The 24481-nt window shown below is 45.0% G+C and overlaps 1 protein-coding gene across 3 annotated transcripts in view; it reads left to right on the top strand.

The window, feature by feature from the left end:
* Positions 1-4029: 4029 nt before the first annotated feature.
* Positions 4030-24481, top strand: part of LOC138919101 (protein phosphatase 1L-like) — a 63747-nt gene continuing 43295 nt past the window's right edge. For 2 of the 3 annotated variants that reach the window (XM_070243193.1, XM_070243192.1), the window contains exon 1: positions 4030-4536. In XM_070243193.1, coding sequence (XP_070099294.1) covers positions 4309-4536 — 228 coding nt within the window. In that variant the 5' untranslated portion in view covers positions 4030-4308. The remainder of the gene's footprint in view (positions 4537-24481) is intronic. The other variant, XM_070243191.1, reaches the window with a different exon arrangement.

Raw genomic sequence — 24481 nt, forward strand, 5'->3', positions numbered from 1 at the left:
TTCATCCATGTCGCAGCGTGTGACAGGATTTCCTTTCTTTTTAAAGCTGAATAATATTCCATCGTGTTATGTATATACCACATTTTATTTGTCCCTTCATTCGTCAATGGACATGCGGGTTGCTTCCACCTCTTGGCTCTGGTCAATAGTGCTGCTATGAACATGGGTGTGCAAATACAATGTGTAAGTTCTGAGGAAACGTTTCCTATTACCATGATGGATTTGAGTAGATTTAATCACATTCTAGTAACCGGATTCCGATCTTGCTACTGTTCCCCTTTCGAAAACTGCCAGCCTCTCTGTATGACCAATGAAGTAATATAAACTTATTATTCAAAGCTCTTCGAAATACAGTGCCATGGGACCAATCCTGCTTTCCCTCCTGCTAGTCCTCTAAGCTTTCCTCTTTTTGAAACACAGTGAGCAAACAGAATGAGTGCCATTCCTTCCTTCTGGAAGTCTATACCCCCAGTCCTACCCCCCTTTTTCTGCACGTCCAAACCCTGCCATCCCAAATGCCCCATCCCCCCTTCACGAGGCCTTCCTGATCCCTCTAACCAGGTACGATTGCCTTCTCCTCAGAATCCTCATAAGGTCTTCTGTCAGGCAGGGTCTTATCATACCCTGCTCTGTATTTATGAGTTGCCTATAAACTTATTGTATCTATTCACGCCCTTCAACTAATAATAATTCACTTCTATTGGGTGCTTACTATGTGCCAGGCACTCTTCTAAGTGCTTCATGTATATTAGCTCCTGTAATCCTTAAAATGACCTATAGATTAGGTGTGATAAGTATATCTATTTTACTGATGAGAAAATCGAGGTACAAAAAGGTTAAATAACTTGAGTGGTGGAGATGGGCTTGTGATTTGGGGTGGACGTGACAAGAGATCAACATGGTGGAAGTAGTGAACTCTGGAAAAGGGAGGGCCAACCCGACAATGGCAATTCCTTCCATTATAGAAGGGCCCTCAGCCCCTTAAGCATGACTTTACAATCAGCAAGTTCACCACAGGAATTAATACTGTACGCGTATGCTTTTGTTAATGACATTTGTCTATTTGTAGTATATTTATGATTGGTTCTTCTCACTACAGGCTCCATGAAGATAGGCATTGTGTCAGTTTTCCAGGTTCCTGGTGCCGAATAAATGACAAAGTTATAAATAGAGGAATGAGTAAATGAATGAGTTATACTCTACATTGTCTTGGGGGTGGTGGGAAAAATAGCTGGAGAAAAGTACCCTGGGTGCATTGCAGATTCTGCTGTGCATGGAGGAATAAAAAGCTTACTTGCCCATTCTAAGCATGACATAAACAGCACAAATTTTGAAGGAAAAGATAGAATTCGCCTTATAAAAAGAAAATATAAACAACAAAAATGAAATCAAATAAAGCTCCTTATATTTCAAAGCATTGTAAACAATAGAAAGGTAAATGACAAGATGGGAAATATCTTTACAACTGGAATGATAGCCTTAATATATTAAAAACCTTTTACACTGTAGAAGTAAAGACAAATATCTTAGTAGAAAAATGGACACAGGACACTCATTTTGAAAAGATGTTTGCTCTTGCAAAGAATTTCCCTTTGTAATGAAAATATAATCTTAAGAGAAGATGAGCAAAGATGTAAAAAAAAAAAGTAAAAGCATCTGAATGGCCTTTGATGTTTTCCATCTGTTAGTAAAATCAATTTTCAACTAACCAATGGGTGAGCTATTCTTTGACTTTTTTTTTTATTGTTATCTGGGATTCAAAGGCACATTAATGTGTTTCATTTATCACCAGCAATAGTAGAGAAAATTGGAGTTGGGCTGAAATGATGATTTCAGAATAACTTCATTCATTCATGAACAGACATTTACAGTATGCCTACTGTGTGCAAGGCAGTGTGTTAGGTGGTGGAGTTACCATGGAGGACAAAACAGACACATTCCTGCCCTCATGGAGCATATAAATCATAGTGAGAGTGGGGGGAAACAGATGTTAATTTGTAAAAACTCACAAAAAATATGCGTTTACAACTTTGATGAGCACTCTGAAGTAAAAGTACACGTTGCCATGAGGCGGGGCAACAGGCAGCTGACTCAGGTTGCAGAGTCGGGAAGGCTCTAGGAAAGGATGTGTGAGCTGAGGCCTGAGGCACACCAGTTAGGAGTGTGGGTGGGAGAGTGGGCCTGGGAAGGCCAGCGTTCCAGCTAAACGGAACTGCAGGAAGAAAGGCCCGAGGCAAGCGGGAGCTTGATGCTTTACAGGAAGTGCGAGGAGGCAAATGTGGCTGAAGTGGGTGGGCTGAGGGAGCAGGGGGTGTGGAATAAGGCTGAGAAGGAGAGGAAGGCCATATCTAAGACTTTTGTCTTTATTCTAAGAGCAATGAGAAGTCATTTAAGGGTTTTAAGCAGGATTATTCAACTATTCACAATGTTTCATATTATAAATTAGCTAGAATGTTGATGTGTGTTAATTAGGATAAAAAAATTTAGGTGATGATTTAGATTAAGATTATAATTTAGGAAGCTTGTTTGAAGATTCTCCTAGAGAAGCCTAGGGCAATCAGATGCAAGATTCTTAGGATAAGTTGGGTTTATGTAAACACTTGGTGCAATGGTATAAAAATTTTATTCGGAAAACAACTATCCTTGATCTATCGCTGTAATTATTTATTTATTTTGAGGAAGATTAGACCTGAGCTAACATCTGCCGCCAATCCTCCTATTTTTGCTGAGGAAGACTGGCCGCGCCGGCCACGCTGGGAGGCTCCCTGTCCCTCCGGGGAACGGCAGCGCCCAGGGGAGCCTCCGTGCCGGAGTCCCCTGCTCGCGGGCGGCAGCTCGCAGAGGCAGCCCCTCCTCGCCCTCCGGGGGCGAGAATCTGAGCGACCTCCAGGCGCCCCAGTCCTCACTTGCTGTCCTCCTCCAGAGGGTCTTGGCCCGACGCGAGGAGGCTGCGAGGCCCCGATCCTCCTCGCCTCGGGGGATCCGGGCAGGCCCCCGCCACCGAACCCCAGCGGCCGGCCCGCTCCGCCCCGCTTTGCGAGGCGGCAGACGTGCGTCCCTTCTCCCTTGCCTTATGCGGGCGACGCGGGGACGGCGCTACCGCGCGGCCTGCCGGAGGGGGGCGCTCACGGCCGGGCCTCTGCTTTCCAGCCGGCGGCCGCGGCTCCCGGGCAAGGAGCGTGACGACGACCAGGGTCAGTGTCGTATTGTCCCGGGAGCCCGCGCGGGAGGAGGAACCAGCGTCTGCTCGAGCTCGGTCGTGGACGCGCCCCTCGCCTCGCCCTCGCTTCGCTGGGCCGCCCGGGGCTGCGTGTGCGCCGGCCGCCGCCGAGGTTCCCTGGCCTCTGACAGCTCGCCCGGAGCCCCGGGTCCTCGAGTCCCGGCTCCGGGGGCGGGGCGCGCGCGCGGGGCGTGGCGAGCGCGCGGGGCGTGGCGAGCGCGGGGGCGGGGCGAGCGCGAGCCGGGCCGAGGAGCGGGCCCGCGGGCGACGCCTAGCCGAGTCAAGCCGAGCGGAGCGCGAGCTGCCGGGAGGAGCACGCAGAGCCGCCGGCCGCCTGCGGCTCCGCGTCCATCGTGCTGCGTCGCCGGGCTCCGCGGACCCCGCCTCTGCCCAGGCTCCCGCAAAACTTTTTTTCTCGGGGGACCGTCGTCTGAAGGGGTCGGCGGGCTCGCGGCTCAGCGCTCCCTTACAGCGGCGGCCGAGGGGACTCGCCTCGTTCCCCGCCGGCTCTCGCGCCCCGCGCCGCCTCACCTGCTGACCGCTCCGCGAGCGGCGAGGGGCCCGCGGAGGGGCCGCGCGCGCGCCGGCGCCCCTGGACTCTCCCGCCCGCCGCGGCCGAGCCGCCCGGCGCAACTTTCGCTTGACTGCCGCCGCCGCCGCGGCCGCCGCCTCACTAAGGGGCGCAGGAAGGGGAGGCGGCGCGGGCGGCGGGCGCGGGCGCCGGTGCGCAGGGCGCGGGCCTCGGGCCGCGAGGCCGGGAGACAAAATGGAGGCTGCATCTGCTCTCCGGGCCGCGCCGAGCCGCCGGCGTCCGCCCCCCGCCCGGCTCCGCAGCCTCCTGCTGCCCCTCCCGCGGGCCGTCCCCCAGCGCTCCGGACCGGCGAGCCTTCGGGGCGCGCGCGTGCTGGTGGTCGGGCTCTAGCGAGGATACAATGACTTTGCTGTCTCTGCTGGGTCGCCTCATGCGCTACTTCTAGCTGAGACCCGAGACGCTCTTCCTGCTGTGCATCAGCTTGGCGCTGTGGAGTTACTTCTTCCACACGGACGAGGTGAAGACCATCGTCAAGTCCAGCCGGGACGCCGTGAAGATGGTCAAGGGCAAGGTGGCCGAGATCATGCAGAACGAGCGGCTCGGGGGGCTCGACGTGCTGGAGGCCGAGTTCTCCAAGACCTGGGAGTTCAAGAGCCACAACGTGGCGGTGTATTCCATCCAGGGCCGGAGAGACCACATGGAGGACCGCTTCGAAGTTCTCACGGACCTGGCCAACAAGTCGCACCCGTCCATCTTCGGGATCTTCGACGGGCACGGGGGCGAGGTAGGAGTTCTCCGGGGCTTTGTTTGACAGGGTGTGCTTGTGTGAGTGTGTGTGTGTACACAAGGACGTTGCCTGCGCCGCGGTGTAGGACCTGGGTGCGAGGGGCGTGGTGATGACCTGGTGCCGGCTGGACAAGGCCGCTCGTTCAAATGCGGCTCAAGTTGCCCAAAACACGGCTGGATCCCGTTTGGGGGAGGGAGGGCCGTCCACAGCCGGGTTCGTGCCTCGTGACTTGTGAGGTTCCCCAGGGCCGGAGCCCAGCAGTGTCCGTGCGGGCTTCGCGGGAAGAGTGAGTGGTTTCTGGGGTGGCCTTTGGCCCGGGGCCTCAGAGCTTCAGTTCTGAGGTTTGGGCTGAGCTGGGCACAAAGACGGAAGAAAGTGTCTGTGATGCTTCGTTGGGGAAAGGGACAGAATCTTCAGAGGCGAGTCAGGGTGGGTGAAGGAGCTGGGACTCCGTGCCCTGCCTGCGCCCCGAGGAGGCGCCCGAGGGGCGTCTCTGCGCTGCTTCCCGGCTCCATTAACTTGGCGGGTGCAGTGCGGCCAGGTGACAGCCGGCCGCCCGCGTTGGCTGGATCGGGGAGCGGGACCGAGCTGCCTCCGGCCTTTGCAGGGGTGGCGGCGCTCGGAACTCACCCCCACGCCCTGGCCGGCGTGAGCGCGAAGAGGTGTCCTTGCTGCTAAACCCCTTTATTTGGGGTTGTCTCGGAGCCAGAGGCGAAGGTAGAGGCCGAGTCAGGTCTCTCTCCCGCATTTCTGTGGCGCCCTGGTTGTGCGCGGGGCTCGGATTCCTGGAGGTCGAGGCTGGGCTTGGCTCTGGTCCTCGGGCATGGGCTCAGGTGGGGTGAGTGGCACAGGTGGCCGCAGCGCCGCGCTCCACAGAGCCCCAGGCCGGTCCCCGTCTCTCTCAGTTTGGCAGTTTGTGACAGTTTATTGCTGAATACTTTTTTTTTGTTTTTTTGCAGCATAATTTCTTACTCATGCTCGCCCTCCTTCGCCATTTCCCCCTCCCCCACACCCCCATGCTCCCATCCAACTTTTCCCCCACCTCTCTTCTCGGCCCTTCTGGCGTCTGGATGGGCGGTAGGGCATGTCACTCCTTTTCAAGGGCTTGCTTGTTCTTCAGTCTTTGTTTTGGGTGGACGTTGAGAAAGTTTTCAATTGGTTAGCTTATCTGCATCTTCGACGCAAAATCACTTCACCCATTGCTCTGCTCATGTTTCCAGGACAGTGTGTTTTCCTGCCTTGTAGAACCAACTTTGCCAGGAGTGACAAACTTAGTTGGAAAGTGTATTTGGTAGAGCTGAAGTCAGTTTCTCCTGTTTCCGCCCGCCCCAGCCCTTTCTGTATTCTGGCTTTGCTACTCAGGGTTTCTCGCTGGTTGTGATTCGCAGCCTCTGGTGTAGTGTGGGCTTCCTTTCCCCTCACAGGAGGAGGAGGATGTGAACTTGATTGACAGACGTGCTGTGTACTTGAGGAAGACACACCTTAATGATGAGGTCGCCAGTATAATGACTGATTTGTTTCCTTGGTTTGAGTTAGAATGTGCATATTTTCATTTTATGTGCCTGGAGTGTCGTAAACCATTCAGCAAAGCTTATATTTACCGTATACGTTTTACATTAAAATTGTTGGCAGATGATAGTCTGCTTCTGGCCTTAGCACAGTTTTGTGTTTAATTGAAAGGTCTGGATATACTATTAATGTTGTGGAACTTTGGGTTGTACTTGTTTGGCTGTGCTATATTGACATATTTTGAGCCCGCACGTGTAAGTGAATGGGTATTTTAAGTTTTCTATTAAGTTGATATTCTAAAACCTGAAAGTTTCAGACCCAAGCAGATTTCAGGTTGAAAAATTTCCAGTACTATCCTCCAGTAAATATACCATCCAGAAAAGGGACATGATAAATGCTCTTATTTAACCAGGAGTATTTTACATGTACAGGGCTTTTCATTAAGTTCTTAAATGCTAAACAAGAAGATGATCATTGTTAGCCAAACTATGAAATGCTTTCCGTTGTGCCTTACATTAGAAAGCCTGCTGTTTGCAAAATAATTAATATTATCAGTACCCTTAAAAATAAAGTAATTTTCTATTTCTAACCTCCTGCAGTATGGAGCCAGTTCATTCATTTTGGCTTTGTTTTAGAGCAAAATGAGGAAAGTGCTGTAAAAAGGAGTGAGTTAGTTGCTGTTGGGAATATGATAATAACAAAGAATATTAGGTGGTAATTTCTCTCTGATTTTTCTTTTATTCAAAGAAAATCCCACCATCCAATTCTTGCCTTTTGTGGTGTTCAGCTCCTTGAACACTCACCAGAGGAGGGTGCCACTGTTTGATTTTGGTGTAAATGATAGTTATCTCCTTTGAGAAAAGAGGAAGCTTTTTCTGAACTATTATTTATGTATATGCTTCCTGTTGAGTGGTACAGAAGATCAACGAGGTTAACATTTCTAATAATTCAAACTGCTAAGATAGGCTATAAAAAACCAGGGCCCGTCTATAGTGCTAGTGCTTTTTAGATCCAGAAGGGACCTAAGCCACCTCATATATTCATTTCATCCCATGTTTTAGATGAGATGTTTGTTGATGGCTGGAGAATTTGTGACCTTCCTAAGCCTACACAGCGAGTTCAAGGCCTTCAGTTTGGTGACCTTCATATTAAACCGCTGACAAATTAGTTTGCATATTTATCTGGATAGATGGATAGCACACGAGGGCTACAGAGATGAGTGAGCTATGATCCCCATCCTCAGAACGTTTCAGTGTAGTGAGAGAGAGATTTGTGTACGAGCACTTAGTGCCATGGGGTGCTTAGGGTGTTAGGGGACCCTGAGGAGGGGCATTTCAATCAGGCTGGGAGGTGGAAGCCGTGGGAAGACACTTGAAAGCAGTGATTTACTGCAAGCTCGAAAGGGGGCTTGGGCTTGAGATCTGGCTTTGAATCTCTGCTCTGCCTTATCCAGCTGTGGCCTCGGGTGGGTGGCTTGAGCCGCTTTATCTGGGAGATTTTGATCTGAAACAAGGCTAATGATGCATGTACGGCACCCCCTCATCAGTTGTATTGTACCCTCTCTAGAGAAGTTCCTAATGGAGAGAAGGCTGTGGAGGAAGAAAGCTCACAGACCAAGAAGCCTGCAGTGTTAGGGCGATGATGTCCAAGGGAAGGAGACCTGCGTGTGAAAGGGACAACTTTGTCCCTAAAAAGGTGTAGGTTGGATAATTCATTGGGTGTTCCCCAAACTCTCTGTCTCTCTTTGGTCTAACTTCTGGTGAATTGACTATCAATCCAGGATACCTCGTATCCTAGCATTAGGCAAGCAGCGTTGTGGCTTCAGATGTGAATTTTCTGATTAGTGAGAAGGGATATTCTCTTTGATTAATTAGTAAATTGGTATTCTCATTTGCATTTCAGTCCCTTCTAGTTGGGTTAGGATGAGTTAGTTCTCTTGAGTCTACTCGAGTGTGTATGTTTGATAAAGATATGTCTTTGGCCTTGTTATGCTGAGGACCAGACTCTGGATGCCTGTGACTTCTAGATGGGTGAGATCTTAAAGGGCCTTGTCTCGGTGGCCCTACAGGCCAGCTTCCTCACTTGATGGCCTTGGACCCTTGAGACATTCTAACCACGATACTATGGGTGGATGGTTGACTGTGTGTGTGTGTGTGTGTGTGTGTGTGTGTCTAAGACTATGGCAGTGCTTGTGTTGCGGTATAGCAAAAGATGAAGACAACAAAAAGGCAAAAAAGAACTTAGCTCAAATTGTATCAACTGACGTGGGAAGGTTATCTTTAAAATTAAAAAATAATGTTTATGTAGGAAAATGATTTTTTTGTGCTTATCTGTAATTTTTATCCGCAAGGAAAAGATGGGTTTTTGTTTTTACTTTTTATGTTATCTAGAGGAAATATCACCAGTCCTTTGAGGTAACTTTGTGAATGCTTATAGCGGAAAGCTGCCCAGAAGAGCAGATTATTAGGTGCTCCATGTGCTTGTGGGCATTATGGTCTGAAAGGTCACGTATCATTGTCTTGTACGGCTGAGACACAGCCTCGCCAGTGGTTAAGCTCAGAGTTCCACATTGACATCAGAGAGGAGCACCCATCAGATGCTTGTCAGGAGCTGCGGTCTTGAGGCTCAGCAGTTCTCCAAATCTGCGAAGACAAAGTGCTTGTGGAGGGATGCCTGAAGGATGCACACAGTCTAGCGCTGTAGATCAGGGGCTCTTATCCTTTCTTGAGTCATGCTTCTCTGAGGATGTTATGAAACTACAAACGTATCCCTCCGAGAAATGGACTTGTGCATCAAGTTTTGTTTATAATTTCAAGGTAAGTGGATGCATGAAGCCTCTGGATTTTAGGTTAGTCTAGGTGGAATGAAATCTGGTTCTGATAAAGCTAGACCTGCAGGGGCTGTGTAGTGGACCCTTTCCTTGGGTGGGTTGCCTTCCTCTTCATCATTTGCGTTGATTTGACTTGTGTGCTGTCATGTGCCTGGGAGGGTCATTGAGAGGGATGGTCTTCCGAAGCTGTGACTAGTCAGCTGCAAGGATGTCGTTGAGTATTTCATTTGTTACACGATGTAGTTTCCTTTTATGAGGACCAAGGGGGAGAGAGTTCTCTGATAGCTTTTATTTTTATCTTAAGGATGCTGACTCGTGTAACTGATTGGATCGTCCTGTTTTTGTTGGCTGCTAGAATTCTTAGAGCCAAACCTCTGACCTTCCTCGAGCAAATGTGCAGAATTTTATAGAATACATTAATTTGGTGCATGAACCTACTCCCAGGGCAGCCGCTCTTTCCTGCATTCAGCTTTCTTTTGTCCCATTTTTCTCTTTCTCCTCTTAGGTATGTCATTTTATCTTGTTGTGGTATATGTACTTATGTACGTTTCACTGGATCCTTTCTGAAATTAGATATAGCTCTGAATAAATAAATAACGAGTGGCACAATGAGTGATCTGCTCTCAGGCGTTACAGCTGCTCTTAGTAAATGTTGGGTTCCCACATTACTGATGTACAAGAGGCCTGTGGATTTAGTATGGACAAATGCCTTATGGTTTAAGAGAAAATTCACATTATTTTGGTTTAAAGTGGCACATTAAGATTTCTGCCAAAAGGCAAGGAGCACTTCCCCCTTAATAAGCCCCCTCCCCTTGCCCCCATCCTGCATTTAGGAACCTTTTTGAGCTGACTGCTGACCTTGGTGCCTCTTCTGAACGGATTATTTAGATGTTCAGTTCAGTTAAACCAGCATTTTCTATATAGTCTGCCACGTGTGGAAAACAGTGTTAAACTCTCTCTGATGCCTGAAGATCAAGCAGTGCATTCTCTGCCCTCAGGGAGCATTCCATCTACTTGGAGAGATGAGCCCGCCCCCCTCCCCGTTTTTTTTTTTTGGTGAGGAAGATTAGCCCTGAACTAACAGATTTGGACAATAGTGAGTTTGGTTAGAAATTTGTTTCCTTCCTCCCTTCTATTTAGATATTTTCTGGAATTCATAAAATGTTCATCGACCATTTCCTCCCCAATTTGTAAAACGTTATTTCTGTCATACCTTATCTAAATGGACTCATTTTAAAACAATGAAAAGATATGTTATATATAAGGTCTGATTTATTCTATGGAAAGGCATTTATTACTGTGTTACTTTGTTACCGAGACTAATTTAGGTTTTTTTAACAGGAGATAGCTTTTCCAAGACTAAAAAACAGCGCAATGTCTTCATTTCTCTTAAATCATTTCGTTTCCCTGACAGTCATTTTACAATAAAAAATATGTATATCATTCAGTCTCAGATGTAAGTGGTCCCTGGACTCTGTCCAGTTTAAATACTGGATAACTCGTTAGGGACTCAGTTTTTTAAATAATATTTTTATTTTGAGTGTTAATATTTCAAGCACTTGTTTTATTCTTAATTTCTACTTTGATTCTTAACCATTTCAGTAATATATTTGTGGTTTAACTTTTGTTACCATTTTCCTAACCCTATTTAATTAGTCTTAAAATAAGTCTGTAGCAAGTTAAACATTTAAAAATAATCTGAAAATTATAAAAGTAATATGACTATGTGATAGTACAGGAAAGAAAAAAATTCACCCCAAATATTATCTTCACATCCACTGTGATGATTTTGGTGTATTACTTGCTTAAGTTTTTTTAGTATGCATTTTAAGTATAATTTTACATTGTTATAATGATGTACATATAGTTTTAAATTTTGGCTCTTTTCGCTTTGTGTAATTGTATAAACACATAGCCATTTTGCTCCATAATTCTTTACTGTGTTTCTAATGTATTCTTAGTTACGGACTAATATTTTGCTGGATGGATATTGGATAAATGACTCAATTGCTTCCTTATTAGTGTACCTTTAGGTTTCTCTAACTTTTCACCATTGTAAATAACATGGTACTAAGTATTTTTGTGCCTGTACTGTAGTTTGGATTATTTCTCCAGGGTAGATTTCCAGAAGTGGGATTTCTGGATTGGAGGAGAAGTAAAGAAACCACTATTACTGGTAATAATAATAATGGCTGACATTTATCGACTGTATAAAATGCCAGGCAGTGTTTCCAAGTGCTTGATATATATCACCTAATTTTCATTGTCCTAACAGCTTTTGAGGTAGGTGCCATGTTGTCCCCGTTGTATCTCTGTAGAAATAAAGGCACTGAGAGGTGAAGTGATTTACCCAGGATCTCTCACAGCTCACAGGTGGTGAAAGGAGGCTTTGAAACTGGGATTCAGACTTGGAGCCGCCTGTCTCCAGAGCGTGTGCTATCAGTTTCTGGTTGAAGCTCACAGATCTCATCATCTGAGTCATGAAGCGTGCATGGCCTTGTTAGGTGCACGCTGCCTGGTCTTCTCCTGTTGCTCAGTAGGACTGGGAGTTTCTTGTTTGATTCTGATGGTTGTGTCCCTGCGACATGTGGTGGTGGTCTTGAAAACTCTATGCTGGAAACCTTAGTCGGTGGATCTCGCAATTACTTAAGAAAGTCCTGCAGTTAAAAACATAGTGGGGTCAGAAGTCAGAGCAGACGGTGAGTCACATTCAAACAGCTGTTCTCACCCACTCCCCTTGTTCACTGGCAGAATCTCCATCCCGCTACAGAGAATCTCTAACATTTTTGCCTGTTGGCTCGTGAAAGGCTTGGATAGAACTTAGAGTGGCATTAACATAGCCATTCTCAATAAGCAGTAGTGATTTATGTTTTATTTTACTTCTAAGTACCAAAGGCTTGACTTTAGGATAAGTATCTAGGGGTATGTATGTATTTGTATAATTTCTTTTATGCTGAAGCAGTTTTTTTTTGAGGACCAAAATAATTTCCTAATATATAAATGATTGCCAGTTTTAAACAGCAAAATATTTTCTCATTCGTTTGTAATACTGAGTTGGTCTATTTAGTAGATGCTAGTCTTGTATTTCTATTCCAGAAGACTACTTATTACGTTATTCCCTCAATTAACCTAAGTGAAGTTCAAGCTTTGGTGATGGTTAGTTATAATATTTTTGTGTGTGTGTGAGGAAGATTGGCCCTGAGCTAACATCTGTGCCAGTCTTCCTCTATTTTGTATGTGGGATGCCACCACGGCATGGTTTGCTGAGCGGTGTGTAGGGCTGTGGCTGGGATCCAAACCCACAAACCACGGGCCACCGAAGTGGAGCACAAGAACTTAACCACTACACCACTGGGCTGGCCCCAGTTATAATCTGCTTTTCGTATAAATCTTCAAAGGCAAAGTTTAAATAAATAAATAAAAAACAAATAAAGCCATCATTTAAAAAAATCATTAATGGCACATTGTACCTTTTATAGCTTCTTTTATAGTTATAGGCCCTCCTTTGAAAAATACATAGCATTTTAAGTGAATAATCACATACAGAAAAATCATAATACAGATATATTAATATCCTCTCAATAAAGTTGAAGTGTGTGCTGTAAAAAGCCTTGCTGAAAAAGTGAAGATTTACTTTACATCTGAGCAACAAACCTATAAATCTTGACTCCTTGATCTCGCTGGAGAATTCTTTCTTTCTCTTTTTAGTGAGAAATAGGGCCCAATTTAATGGAACCTTTGCTGCCTCCAACTTTTCTAGAATGAGGGAGGGCTTTGGTGGTTGAATTTGTTAAGAATGAGACTTCCTTTCCCCCATTCCTAAAAGACCTGGGAGTTCCCGTCTGCTGCCGGGCATGGGGCTCCGGAAGGTGAGTTTGGGGCCACTACGTATGATGGTGCAAGATGTGCATTGTACAGCGATACCAGATAGAGTCTCCATTGCCTAACGTGTGCAGAAGAACTGTCTGCTCCCCAGGCTAGGCATCTCTGGGTCTGTAATCACTTGGAAAGGGTGCCTTAATGTAATGTGTACAAGCGGGAAAGGGACGATAGCAGTAGGCTGTATTTCTGAGACTCACGTTCTTTCCCATACCATCACTGCCCTCCTTGTCCTGTGCCTGTGTGAGCAGCTGACACATAATTTATGTCTTAGTTGCTGAACCGAAGACCAGTTATCCATTGCACATCATGTCGGCAAACCTTACGACTTCCCTGGAGAAGTGAACACTTATTTGCAGTTGCTTTTCAATGTTCATCTTCTACGTTTTGGTCATTATAAATGTGAGTGGGGATTTAGTGCCCTGGAGCCATAAATCTTAAATATTTCAAACTGTATTTTTAATAGGACAGTCTATAGTCAGCACTACTCCTGGACAGTAAAGTTCTTAATCTAAAAACATTTAAAAAGGTGTATTCACTTAGTTATCGAATTGCCATAGGGCGGAAACTGTTTGATTCTGATAAGTATATATACCATTTCTTTTTTAATCCAGTAAGTGCTTCCATTTCTCTTTTTAATTAAATAAATTACCTTTCAGTTAAATTAGTCACTGGACATTTTCTGACTGAATAAGGCACTTCCTGACACCGTCCGGATTTGACGGGAATTGAGACATAGTAGGAGTTTTGGTCATACTGTTTGCCTTTTTTGCTCCCTAGAGTAATGAGGTGGATTTGCCATAGCAAATGGTTTGCTTAAGTATATATAATTGTTGTAGAGTTTGAGATTAAGAAGTTTTTGCTTTTATTTTAACACTTAGATGTTTTTCTACATTTCTGTTTAGAAAGAAGATAAATATTCTCTTTAGATCAGCGTGGCAGGAATCTTGAATTGCCGTATGATCCAAGTATAGTGCCTAAGGCTTCACAGCTGCATGAATCTTCTGTTTCTACAGGCTTTCATCGAGGAGATTCCACGTTGTCCCTGGAGAATTTTTTCTCCATAGTCCTTTCTCTCAGGGAATTCATCTTTATGTGTGAACTAGGTCCCTTTGATTTAGGCCTATTTCTTAGTCTGGTCTCAATAGAGATAAATTAGGATTAGGTTGTTACTGTTTGTAAATTAGTAAGATTATAGTAATCAAAATCTCTTCCCTGCCTCCCCCCCATATTAAATAAGGACATTTGATTTATGGGAGAAGCACTCATCTCAAAAAAAGGAGAGAGAGGGTAATTGCTACCAAAGACAGAATAGTTTCCAAATGATCAATAATAGCTCCTCTTTGTGAAGAGCTAGTTTGGCCGTAAAGGACAGATCCTCTTCCAGTTTCACAGATTGGTTGATTTTGTCTTTTCTGTCCGCTGTCAGAGGCTTCTTCTACAGGTGGAGTAATACTAGCTAGAAGACTAGATGGTGCTTTATTTGGAAGCTTTTGGGAGTAAGTGACAGAAAACTCAACAGAAGCAGCTTGAACACCGGGGGCATTTCTTATCTCACATAACAAAAGGTCTTTAAGTGGGAGTTTCCAAGGCTGGTTGGTCCAGCAGCTCAGTGACTTCAAGTCTTTATGTAACTACACATCCAGAGACGTGAAAAAGAGACTGTACCCGTTCTGTGTTCTTAAAGCCTGAGGAAAACTTTCCAGAAACTACCCCTCACATCTCCCAGGCCAGAATTGTGTCCATGCCTAAACCAGTGGCTTGGTCATGGAAATACCATCACTGTGATGAACTCTGACCCAACGTAATTCACCCTGGGCTGGGGAGGAGTCTAGCCTTCTCTGGAGGTCATGACAGCCCAGGAGCTAGCTAGGAAGATGAGGAATGGTTTTTGGGTGGGCCACGCAGGTGGGAAGGGAGCTCAGAGAAGATGGCCTGGAACATTTCTTGTCTGCACGTTAGCAACTGCATTGAAGAATGTTGCTGTAAAGTATATACCACTGACATGAGGAAAAATTAGCTTAACAAGGCTGTAGAAAAGAGTAAACCATCTTATTTTTGGATTGGCTTAGAGATGACTTTGCCTAGGAGCTGAGATGTAAATTTGGTTTTTTAGGGTCCCAACAAGTTTTTAGAAGCTATTAGTAGGTAGTTTTCTCACTCAGGTTTTCTCTCAGTTCTGTGTAAACCAGCACAAGCAGGGGCCTGAGTGTTTGAGAACAACAGCGTGTGGTCTTTCTCTCTCTCTAACTCAGTTTTCAGCACAGCTAATGCTACTGATGAATGTGGGAGTGTCACAGCAGTTCTTTTGTTGGCTATTCATTTTGATTTTACTATCTTCTTGTTTTAGACAATGAATTTGCTGGTCAAACTTAGAAGGAGTTTTATTTCTTAATGTTTACATATCATAAGTTTTTTTTCTTGAGGAAGATTCATCCTGACCTCACATCTGTTGCCAATCCTCCTCCTTTATTTTTTGCCCGAGGAAGATTAGCTCTGAGCTGACATCTGTGCCAGTCTTCCTCTACTTTGTATGTGGGATGTCTCCACTGCTTGGCTGATGAGTGGAGCAGGTCCACACCTGGGATCCGAATCCATGAACCCTGAGCCGCTGCAGCGGAGAGCACGGAGCTTTAAGCACTTGGCCACAGGGCCGGCCCCTACGTATCTTAAGTTCTATTATTTTGTTTTAAAAGATTCAAATCTCCTCCAGGCCAAAGAGAAGCGATTCCTGGAAGGTTCAGAATTTTTGTACCCGCTTTGGAGGGGGACAGCCTGGCAGTGGTCTAGGCTACAGTGGGAGGGGGAGGATGTTAAAGTCTTCGGATTTTTCTGTGGGCCAAGTGAACGCACTTGGAGTAGATTCTGCGTGTGAGGATGAAGTACTCGTCCTGCTGCTGGTGCTGTAAGTGGATGAAAATGAGGGCGTCTTTTCATTATGTTGTCCTCGCTCATTATTGACAGACTATAGCAGTGCTTACTGACTGAATTCCCATTTAGTTTTAGTAGCTTTTCTGGCGATTCAGTCTTTCTCTACGTTTTTTTTTTTTTAAAGATATGCTATCATGTTGTGTACAAATAATGTAATTTTGTCTCCTCCTTTCTAAATAGTTAGACTTTTTGTTTTCTGCCTCACTTCATTAACTAGAACAGAACAATGTTCTGAATTCTCATTGATAATGAGTGTTATCATGTTCCTGTATTTGAGATTAGTTAGAAAGCTTGACATGAGGGGACTATGAGGTGGCTTCAGTTTATGGATAATAGAGCTAAAGTTTCCTTGCTGATATAATGAGAAATGGAAACCAGTGCTAAAGTAAGAGCCAAAGAAGAAAGGATATTCAAGATATAGTAATATAGAGAATTAATGATCATGAGGATGGACTAGAACATAATGGAGATTAGCGTACATTGATTACGTGAAAGGAAGAACCAAGTCTGTCTTGTCTTCTTTGGGAAAAAACTATCATCACTAGAGCCATCTCATGGAAATGTCCGGGAAGCATTTGTCTGAACTACAGGCAAAACATCTGACTCGACAGGATACGATTCTGCAGGCTGGGGAGGCGCTAGTGAGACACACACAGGAATCTGTCCCTCTGGCTCCAGAGCAGTGGGAGGTCTGGAGCCTTCTTGCTGGGCTCTTCTGCCGGTTTTGGTGAAGGTTGTCCTTGTGGATTTCCTGTGCATAAAATCCTTGCCCTAATTTCAACTACCTGTCCTGTAAGGAAACTGCAGCTGCTTCCAGGAGAGTCTCATACTGTGGGGTCGGGTCCTAGGTTGGTGTATAAAGGCAGAATCACATATGGCCACAATTTCCCTTGAAAGACCCCCCAAATCGCCCATAAAGAATCATGTATGGGATTTGGTACCTCTTATTCTGTAGAGCAATATGTAGTTATAGATGTGTAGTATCTGAACTACGGTATAGTACAGAATAAAGTATGTGCATGTAAAATACAGTTTTATAGTGTTTTAACTGATATAAGAGAGTATCTTGAGTTTGTGTAAACTTGTGAATGGTATCATTTCACTGTACCTTCTGTAAGATACTAGAATAAGAAATTGAAGAATATTTTGAAATTTTCACGTGGCGACAGGAACTCTTTTATGTTTTAAATAGAGCATATTATATATTTCTGTGTGTGATTACTTTGAGAAAATTTAGTTTCTTAAAGTTTTAAAGATAGAAAGCAGAATAAACATGTGGCTTTTTTGGAGTTAACATTTATTTATCCTGATTATTTTTAAAGTCAGTTTTAGAATGATAATTATAATGCCATATCGAATGCTTTATTTATTTATTTATTTATTTATTTATTTATTTATTTATTTATTTTTAAAGATTGGCACCTGAGCTAACATTTATTGCCAATCTTTTTTTTTTTATTTCTTCTTCTCCCCAAAGCCCCCCAGTACATAATTGTATATTCTAGTTGTCCCGGTCCTTCTGGTTGTGCTGTATGGGACGCCACCTCAGCATGGCCTGAGTGGTGCCATGTCCACACCCAGGATCCAAACCGGCCAAACCCTGGGCTGCTGAAGCAGAGCATGTGAACTTAACCCCTCGGCCGAGGCTGGCCCCTGGATGCTTTATTTTTAATCTACGTGCTAACCATATCTTTGACACCGGATGGGAATGTAGAGATGGGCATTCAGCCTGGTAATTTATTCTCTTAAATACGTAGGAAAAGTTCACACTTGCTGTTTTTTTCTTGCGTGTGGCTTGAGACCTGGGGGATTTTATCCTCCAGTCATTTCCAAAGAGAGACTAACTGGGAATTCTGACCTTTCCTGCTTGCCTGGCACCCCTCCTGAGGATCCAAAATGGGACCTTCAGGCCTAAACTGTTTGGTAAATGTCTGGTTCTGGTTTGTCTAAGAGTGAGACTCTTTGAGCAGCAAGGACTTCTCGGAGAGGAAGTTCGTCTTTGTAATGTCTGGGGGATCCACGCGGCTGCTGATGAAGAAATCACGCAGGTAAAGAACTGGGATCCTGACATTGGCCAGAGAAGCTCTCTACACCTTCCTTTTAGGGCCACGGGCCCTGCTCTGGTCTGCGGAGCCACAGGGAGATGGAAGTTGTTTGTCCTCGGAGGATGACGTAGTGCAAACAGTTTTAGACATGAAAGAGTACAGGCAGGCATGTACTTTGGAAAGATTGCTTAAGAGGGCATTCTTTGATGAAGGGCACAGCTGGTTGTTTTTCTCTCAAAAATAGGATAGCAGTGGGAGTGCCCAACTGATGTTCCCACTTTACCAGAGAGAAGTCCTTGTCCCCAGCCTTCATGGTGACTTTATATTATGGGGATTTAGGACATCCACCTTCTTCATTTTTAAAAATTTGACTTTGGGGCCGGCCCAGTGGCACAGCGGTTAAGTGCGCACATTCCGCTTCGGCAGCCCAGGGTTCGCTTGTTCGGATCCCGGGTGTGGACATGGCACCACCTGGCAAGCCATGCTGTGGTAGGCGTCCCACATATAAAATAGAAGATGGGCACAGATGTTAGCTCAGGGCCAGTCTTCCTCAGCAAAAAGAGGAGGATTGGCGGCAGATGTTAGCTCAGGGCTAATCTTCCTCAAAAAGAAAAATTTAACTTTGCTTTATAATACGATACACAGTCCGCATTCAAATTTTGCCAATTTTCTCAACTTTTATATTTTAAAAACAGCTTTACTGAGGTATGATTGGCATAAAATAAACTGTACATGTTTAGTATGTGCAGTTTGATCAGTTTTGTATATACCTGTAAAACCATCACCATCAAGATAACACATCCGTCACCCTCAAAAATTTCTTCATGCCCCTTTGTTTTTTGTTTTTTGCTGCCAATCCTCTTTTTGCTGAAGAAGACTGGCCCTGAGCTAACATCGTGCCCATCTTCCTCTGCTTTATATGTGGGACGCCTACCACAGCATGGCTTGCCAAGCGGTGCCATGTCCGCACCCAGGATCCGAACTGGCAAACCCTGGGCCACCGAAGTGGAACGTGTGCACTTAACTGCTGTGCCACGGGAACAGCGCCCATCATGGCCCTTTGTGGTACCTCTCTTATGTCCTTCTCCAGTCCCTCCCTCCATCCCCAGGCAACCATGAATCTGCTTTCTGTCACTGTAGATTTAGTTCACATTTTGTAAAACTTTATATAAATGTAAATATGCAGTATGTATGCCCTTTTTCCTGCATTTTTTTCCAACTCAGCATAATCATTTTGAAATTCATCTATGTTGTTGGACCTATGAATAGTTCACTCATTTTTATTGCTTAGTAGTCTAATGTATGGATATGCCAAAACTTGGTTATCCATTGACTTGTTATTGGACATTTGAGTTGCTTCCAGTGTTTGGCCGTACAAGTCTTTGTATGGACATATGCTTCCACTTCTCTTGGTAAATACTTAGGACTAGAGTGACTGGATCGTAGGGTAGGTGTATGTTAACTTTTAAAAAAACTGCTCAGCTGTTTTCCAAAGTGGTTGTATTATTTTACATTTCCATCAGCAGTGTTTGAGAGCTCTAATTGCTCCACATCCTGGCCAGTCTTTTTAATTTTAGCCATTCTAGTAGTTGTGAAGTGGTTTCTCAATGTGGTTTTAATTTGCATTTTCCTAATAACTAATAATGTTCAGTATCTGTCTATGTACTTTTTGGAAAATGGCCTTCTTTTGAAAACATGAAAGAGGAATGTTGATCAAATCTTGGTTTTCTTGTAAAATCTGACATTTGTCCTTGCCTATATGATGTAAGTGAAAAAAAGAGAGAGGTGAGAAGGGCAGGCGTGACTAGACCTGGCCCTCTCTTACTGAAAGGAGATTCAGAAGTACAGCCTAGAAATAGGGTTGTCGAGAGGCTACACAAGGGAAGGAAATCAGATGAAACAAGGAGAGTGGAAGGGAAAGATTGGGGCCTGTGACCACTAAAGGAAGTTTGTAGTATCAGATTCTCTCATTTTCTTTTTTTTTCCTATTTTTGGGGGGCAGTGAGGAAGATTCACCCTGAGTCAACATCTGTGCCCGTCCGCTTCCATTTTATATGTGGGACACTGCCACAGCATGGCTTGATGAGTGTGGTGTGTAGGTCCTTGCCCTGGATCTGAACCTGCGAACCCTGGGCCACTAAATAACCACTGTGTCACTGGGCCGGCCTCTCATGTTCTTAAAACCACATGTTCTTTATTCCAGATTACAAATCTGAATGAGACTTCTACTAGGAAAGTGCCTTTGAAAGCATAGAGTATAGACACTGCTCCTGCTTTCTTCCTACTTCCTTATTTCTTCCTGCCATCTGAGACTTCTTTGAACCTGGTTTTTTGAACGTCTCCAGGGGCCTCATAATTGTCATGTGTGATGACTTGTTTTCAAGCTCTCATCTTAGATTTTTCTGTGGGATGCGGCTTTCTTGACCTCCTCTCTCTTCTTGAGACTCATCTTCTTGGCCTTAGTGACACCACTAAATTTGGGGTTTTTTTTTTTTTTTGCTGCTTCTCTGATTTCTTTGAGGATTTCACTTGTTTCCTGAACCTGGGTTTCAGGGAGGGCCATACTCAGTGTGCTGGTCCCTTTTTGTTTCTTTGTGCTGGAATGTTTGCAGCTTGCATGGATTGAGCCACGCTTGGTGAGCAGAGGGCTCCCCTTCCCATCTAGAACCCACATCTTTGTGTGCTGACTTTTAGTATTTTTTTTCTGGGTATCACCTTGGTAACAGCCCATGTGAAACCACATTTGCCTCCTGTGTCCCTAGATGACTCCAGACTTGCCTCTTCCTCTCATGGTGCTGCCATTCTCTCAGGCTCCCACCCTTGAGTCCACCCTGTCATCCATGCTTCTTCCCTCTGCCTTCAAGTCTGTGAGACTTTGTATTATACCTCTCATCTCTGTCTCCATCTTTACCGTCATGCCACCATCGTGCCAATTTTGGCTGGTTTTCATCACTTTCTGCTAGGATTGTGACAGTGGCTTCCTAACTGGTCACTTAGTCTCTGTCTCTCTCCTCTGCAATCTGCTCACTGACGTCTCTGATCGATCGGTCTTGTCAGCTCACTGGGTTATACATGGTTTGTTTTGAAAAAGTCTATGATTTTTGCCAAACATGATTTATTTCTCTGAAATTTGTTTTTTGGGTTCTCCTAATGTCATCCCTGACTACTTTACGGTCTTATCTTCTGTCACTCACCTACACAAAACTCTGCGCTACAACAGAATTGGTCTCTTTGTTATTCCCTGACTACCTGATGGATACACATGCCCACTGCTGCTACTCTGTGAAATCTGTTCCATTCTCTGAGAGATTTCTCATTCCTCCTCCCCATAGCTATGTCTTGGCCTTATTTCAAGGTTTTCCTGTTTCCAGTTCTTCCCTGAAGTCTTGCTTGGTCATGTCATCTTTAAGTAATCATTCTCTCCTTTGAATTTATGGTCTGTGACAGGCAGTTGAACATTTTGTGTTATTGTTCATTTTTCAGGAACTTTTCTTCTCTAACCAGAATTCAATTTCCCTGAGTTCGAAGTCTCTAAGTCCCTGTGGTGTGCGTGCACTCTTCCAGATGCTTGAGTTCTAATCATAATGATGCCTTACAATAATTCTAGAAATAATGATGCCTGACAAAGGAAGAGGAAACACCGGGTTGTATGACTGCATTTGCTACCACTGATATCTGGTGGAAACCAAAAGATTCCACTCATTCTGACTGTTGAGTGCCTGCCATGTGCCAGTGCTCTCACGGATTCCCTCATGCTGAATCCTAGTGGTCTTTTGAGGCAGCTGTTGTTATCCCCATTTTACAGTTGGTGAAAGTGAAGCTTACACCCGTGTATGCCCAGGGCTACGCAACTGCTTATTGGCTGAGCTGGGATTAAAATATTTCCCCTGTTTTTCTGACTCCCAAACCTTGCTCTTCCCTGTACCGTAGTCTTTGCAGGCCTGGTTGGAGAGGTCTTCATATGGGGGTTATTCTGAGGTACTGTTAACACTCCGTTTCTAACACTTCAGATTATCTGTAGTAAATGTTTCAAGTACATGGAAATGGAATTAAGTTGAGGAGATAAAGCAATTCATTTACACCATTCACTCGTATTTACTCTCTTTTTTTCGTTGACTCTCACGGTTTGTGCAATGTATAGTCCATTCAGAAGCCCTTTAAATAATGGCCAAGGAAAGTGCAGATTACGTATATAGGTTTCTGAAGGTTAGCCTACGCAAGTGGTTTTTGTCAGTTTGACAGGTAACTCGATTTCTGGTTGTAGGGCAGGAATTTTGAGAAGTGAGGCTAGCTTCTCAGAGGAAGCTAGGCAACATTCTCAGGTTGAACTCAGTCTGCCCTTGAAAAGGTGGTTCAGTTATTTGATTAGGGGTGTATGGATTATAGGACGTTAGACATGCCTCAGTTTCCAAATGTAAGTACAAAAGAACGTGTCCTAGACTCGCTTGAAAAAAAGTTCAATCTGTAGCTTCCCTCCCAAAAGCGTCATGTGAAATAAGATTATCTGTAGTATTTAGTGAGTATCAAAGAGTGAGGAAATATAAGTGAACAATTTCAGCTGCCTGGGGGCAGAAAAAATGATTCATATATTTGAGATCTGTACCCCAGACATTCCTGGTTTGTACTCAGTCAAGAAGAGAGGCATCAAGTAGGTTTCACGACAGAACAGAAAACAGTTTATTGATGGTGTGGGAACACCTTAGAAAGGAATAGAAATCATCAACTTTATCACCCACCGGGGTCTGTGTCAGCATGCCTGGACCAGTTCAGAACAATGGCCCCCACCAATGTCTCAGTCTCTGGAGAGGTCCCTCCTCTCACCAAGGTGCCCCCAGAACCCACCAGACCGGAAGGACTCCAGTGCCTTTAAGGGAACTCCAGCCCACGAACCCAAGCAGAGTCTTTCCAGACTGCAGTGCCCTCACCTTCTCGCTCTGCCTCAATGGGCTCTAGATGCTCCAGCTGGAATCCAGAGAAGATTGGCATGGCTCTCCATTTCTACGCCAGACTGAAAGCTCCTGGAGGACGGAGACCACTTGGCCATTTTCACACTCAAATTTGACCCTCTGCGTCACCTGGCGCAGGAAATACAAGTGGCCACATATAGTCAAGACAATCTAGAAGAAGAACAACCCCGGAGAGCTTCCACTACCAGATATGAAGCCTTAGTATAAAGCTACAGGCATCAGGGCAGCGTGCCGTCCTACTGCAAGGACAGCCACAAGGAGAAGTAAGAAGAAGAGAGAGTCCCCCTGAGACCCACAGACGTGAACATTTGTATGTGACAGAAGAGTCAGGCCGAGCATTGGGGAGAAGACAGTCTTCTCAGTCAATGGTCCAGGGGCACTGGCTATCCAGACGGGAAAGAATTCACCTTGACTCCTGCCTCACACCATAAACAAAGGTCAATTCCAGATGATTTTACATCCAAATGTGGATGTTTAAAACAATGACATTTGTGGTAGATAATACAGGGGAATATTTTCATGACTTTGGGGCAAGCAAAGATTTCTTAGGCAGGTCAGAGGGTACACTAAACATAAACACAAAAATGTATAAATTGGACTTTATTATTAAGACCATCTCCTCGTCAAATGATATCTTCGAGAGAGTGAGAAGGCAAGAACAGAATGGGAACAAACACTTGCCATATTTTATCTGGAAAAGCCTCATATAAGATATGTAACTAACTCCCATAAATTGTTAAGAAAACAGACAATCTGCCAGAAAAAATGGGCAAAAGATTCAACTAGGCGTTTCACAAAGAAGAAAATTAAATGCCCAACAAGTATTTGAAAAGGTGCATAACATTGTAACTGGTGGGGAAAATGTAAATTAACACCAAGATGTGATACTAATGCACAATGACTAAAACAAAACCACTGAAAATATGAAGAGTCGGTGAGGATGGAGAGTAACTGGGCCCTCACAGACTGCTGAGGGTGTCAGCCACTTTCAAAAGCTCTTTTAAGATCTCCTGAAGATGGACCTGCACATACTCTAGGTCCCCAAAATTCCTCTCTTAGATAAACACCCAATAGAAATGCCTACATATGTTCCTCACTGCAAAAGAACATTATCACTTAGTTTACCTATTTCCAAGTCCTCAGGACCTAATTCTGTGTTTTTATTGTTTTCCTTCTGGTCTGGGGCTTTTATACATTGCTGGGTGGTAGAGGAGTGGTTTTTTCGCATGGTGGTAGAATTAGGTTGCAGTTACAGCCTGTCGCCACTAGATGGGGGTCTAGTGCCGCGCGTTCTGAGCTCTCTGCCTTCCGGCAAGATGGCGGCGCCCAGTGCGGTTTGCTGGGGCGGGGGTGGGGGGGGTGGGGGCGGTTTCTCTTGCGCACCCATCTGGATTCGATCAGTTTTGTTCCCTGGTCTCCCGGGGCCCTGGGTTTATGGGGTCCCCCGCACACGGAAGCTTTCCCCCCTCAGCGGGTTTCCACTGTACCGGTGGACGGGAGTCCTAGATGATCCCCCGTCATGCGTCCCCTCCCCCGCTCCTTCCCGGACCCGCGCAGCGATCCCGGTTTCTAGGGGAGGGAGCAAAGTTCTCTCCCTACCCCATTCCAGCTCCTCCGAGGTGGGCAGCAGGGGCTCTGTCCTGTGTCTTTTGATACTGTAGGTCTCTGAGTCGTGGCATTAGGTTCATTAGCTGAAATTCAGGGGTTTTTTTCAGTCCTTTTTTGTACTTTGGAGGGGAGAGAGTCCCGGGTCAGCTCACCCCGCCATTTTGCTCAAATCC

This window comes from Equus caballus, chromosome 19 (assembly GCF_041296265.1).
Source record: "Equus caballus isolate H_3958 breed thoroughbred chromosome 19, TB-T2T, whole genome shotgun sequence".
In the NCBI taxonomy this organism is placed as follows: Eukaryota; Metazoa; Chordata; class Mammalia; order Perissodactyla; family Equidae; genus Equus; species Equus caballus.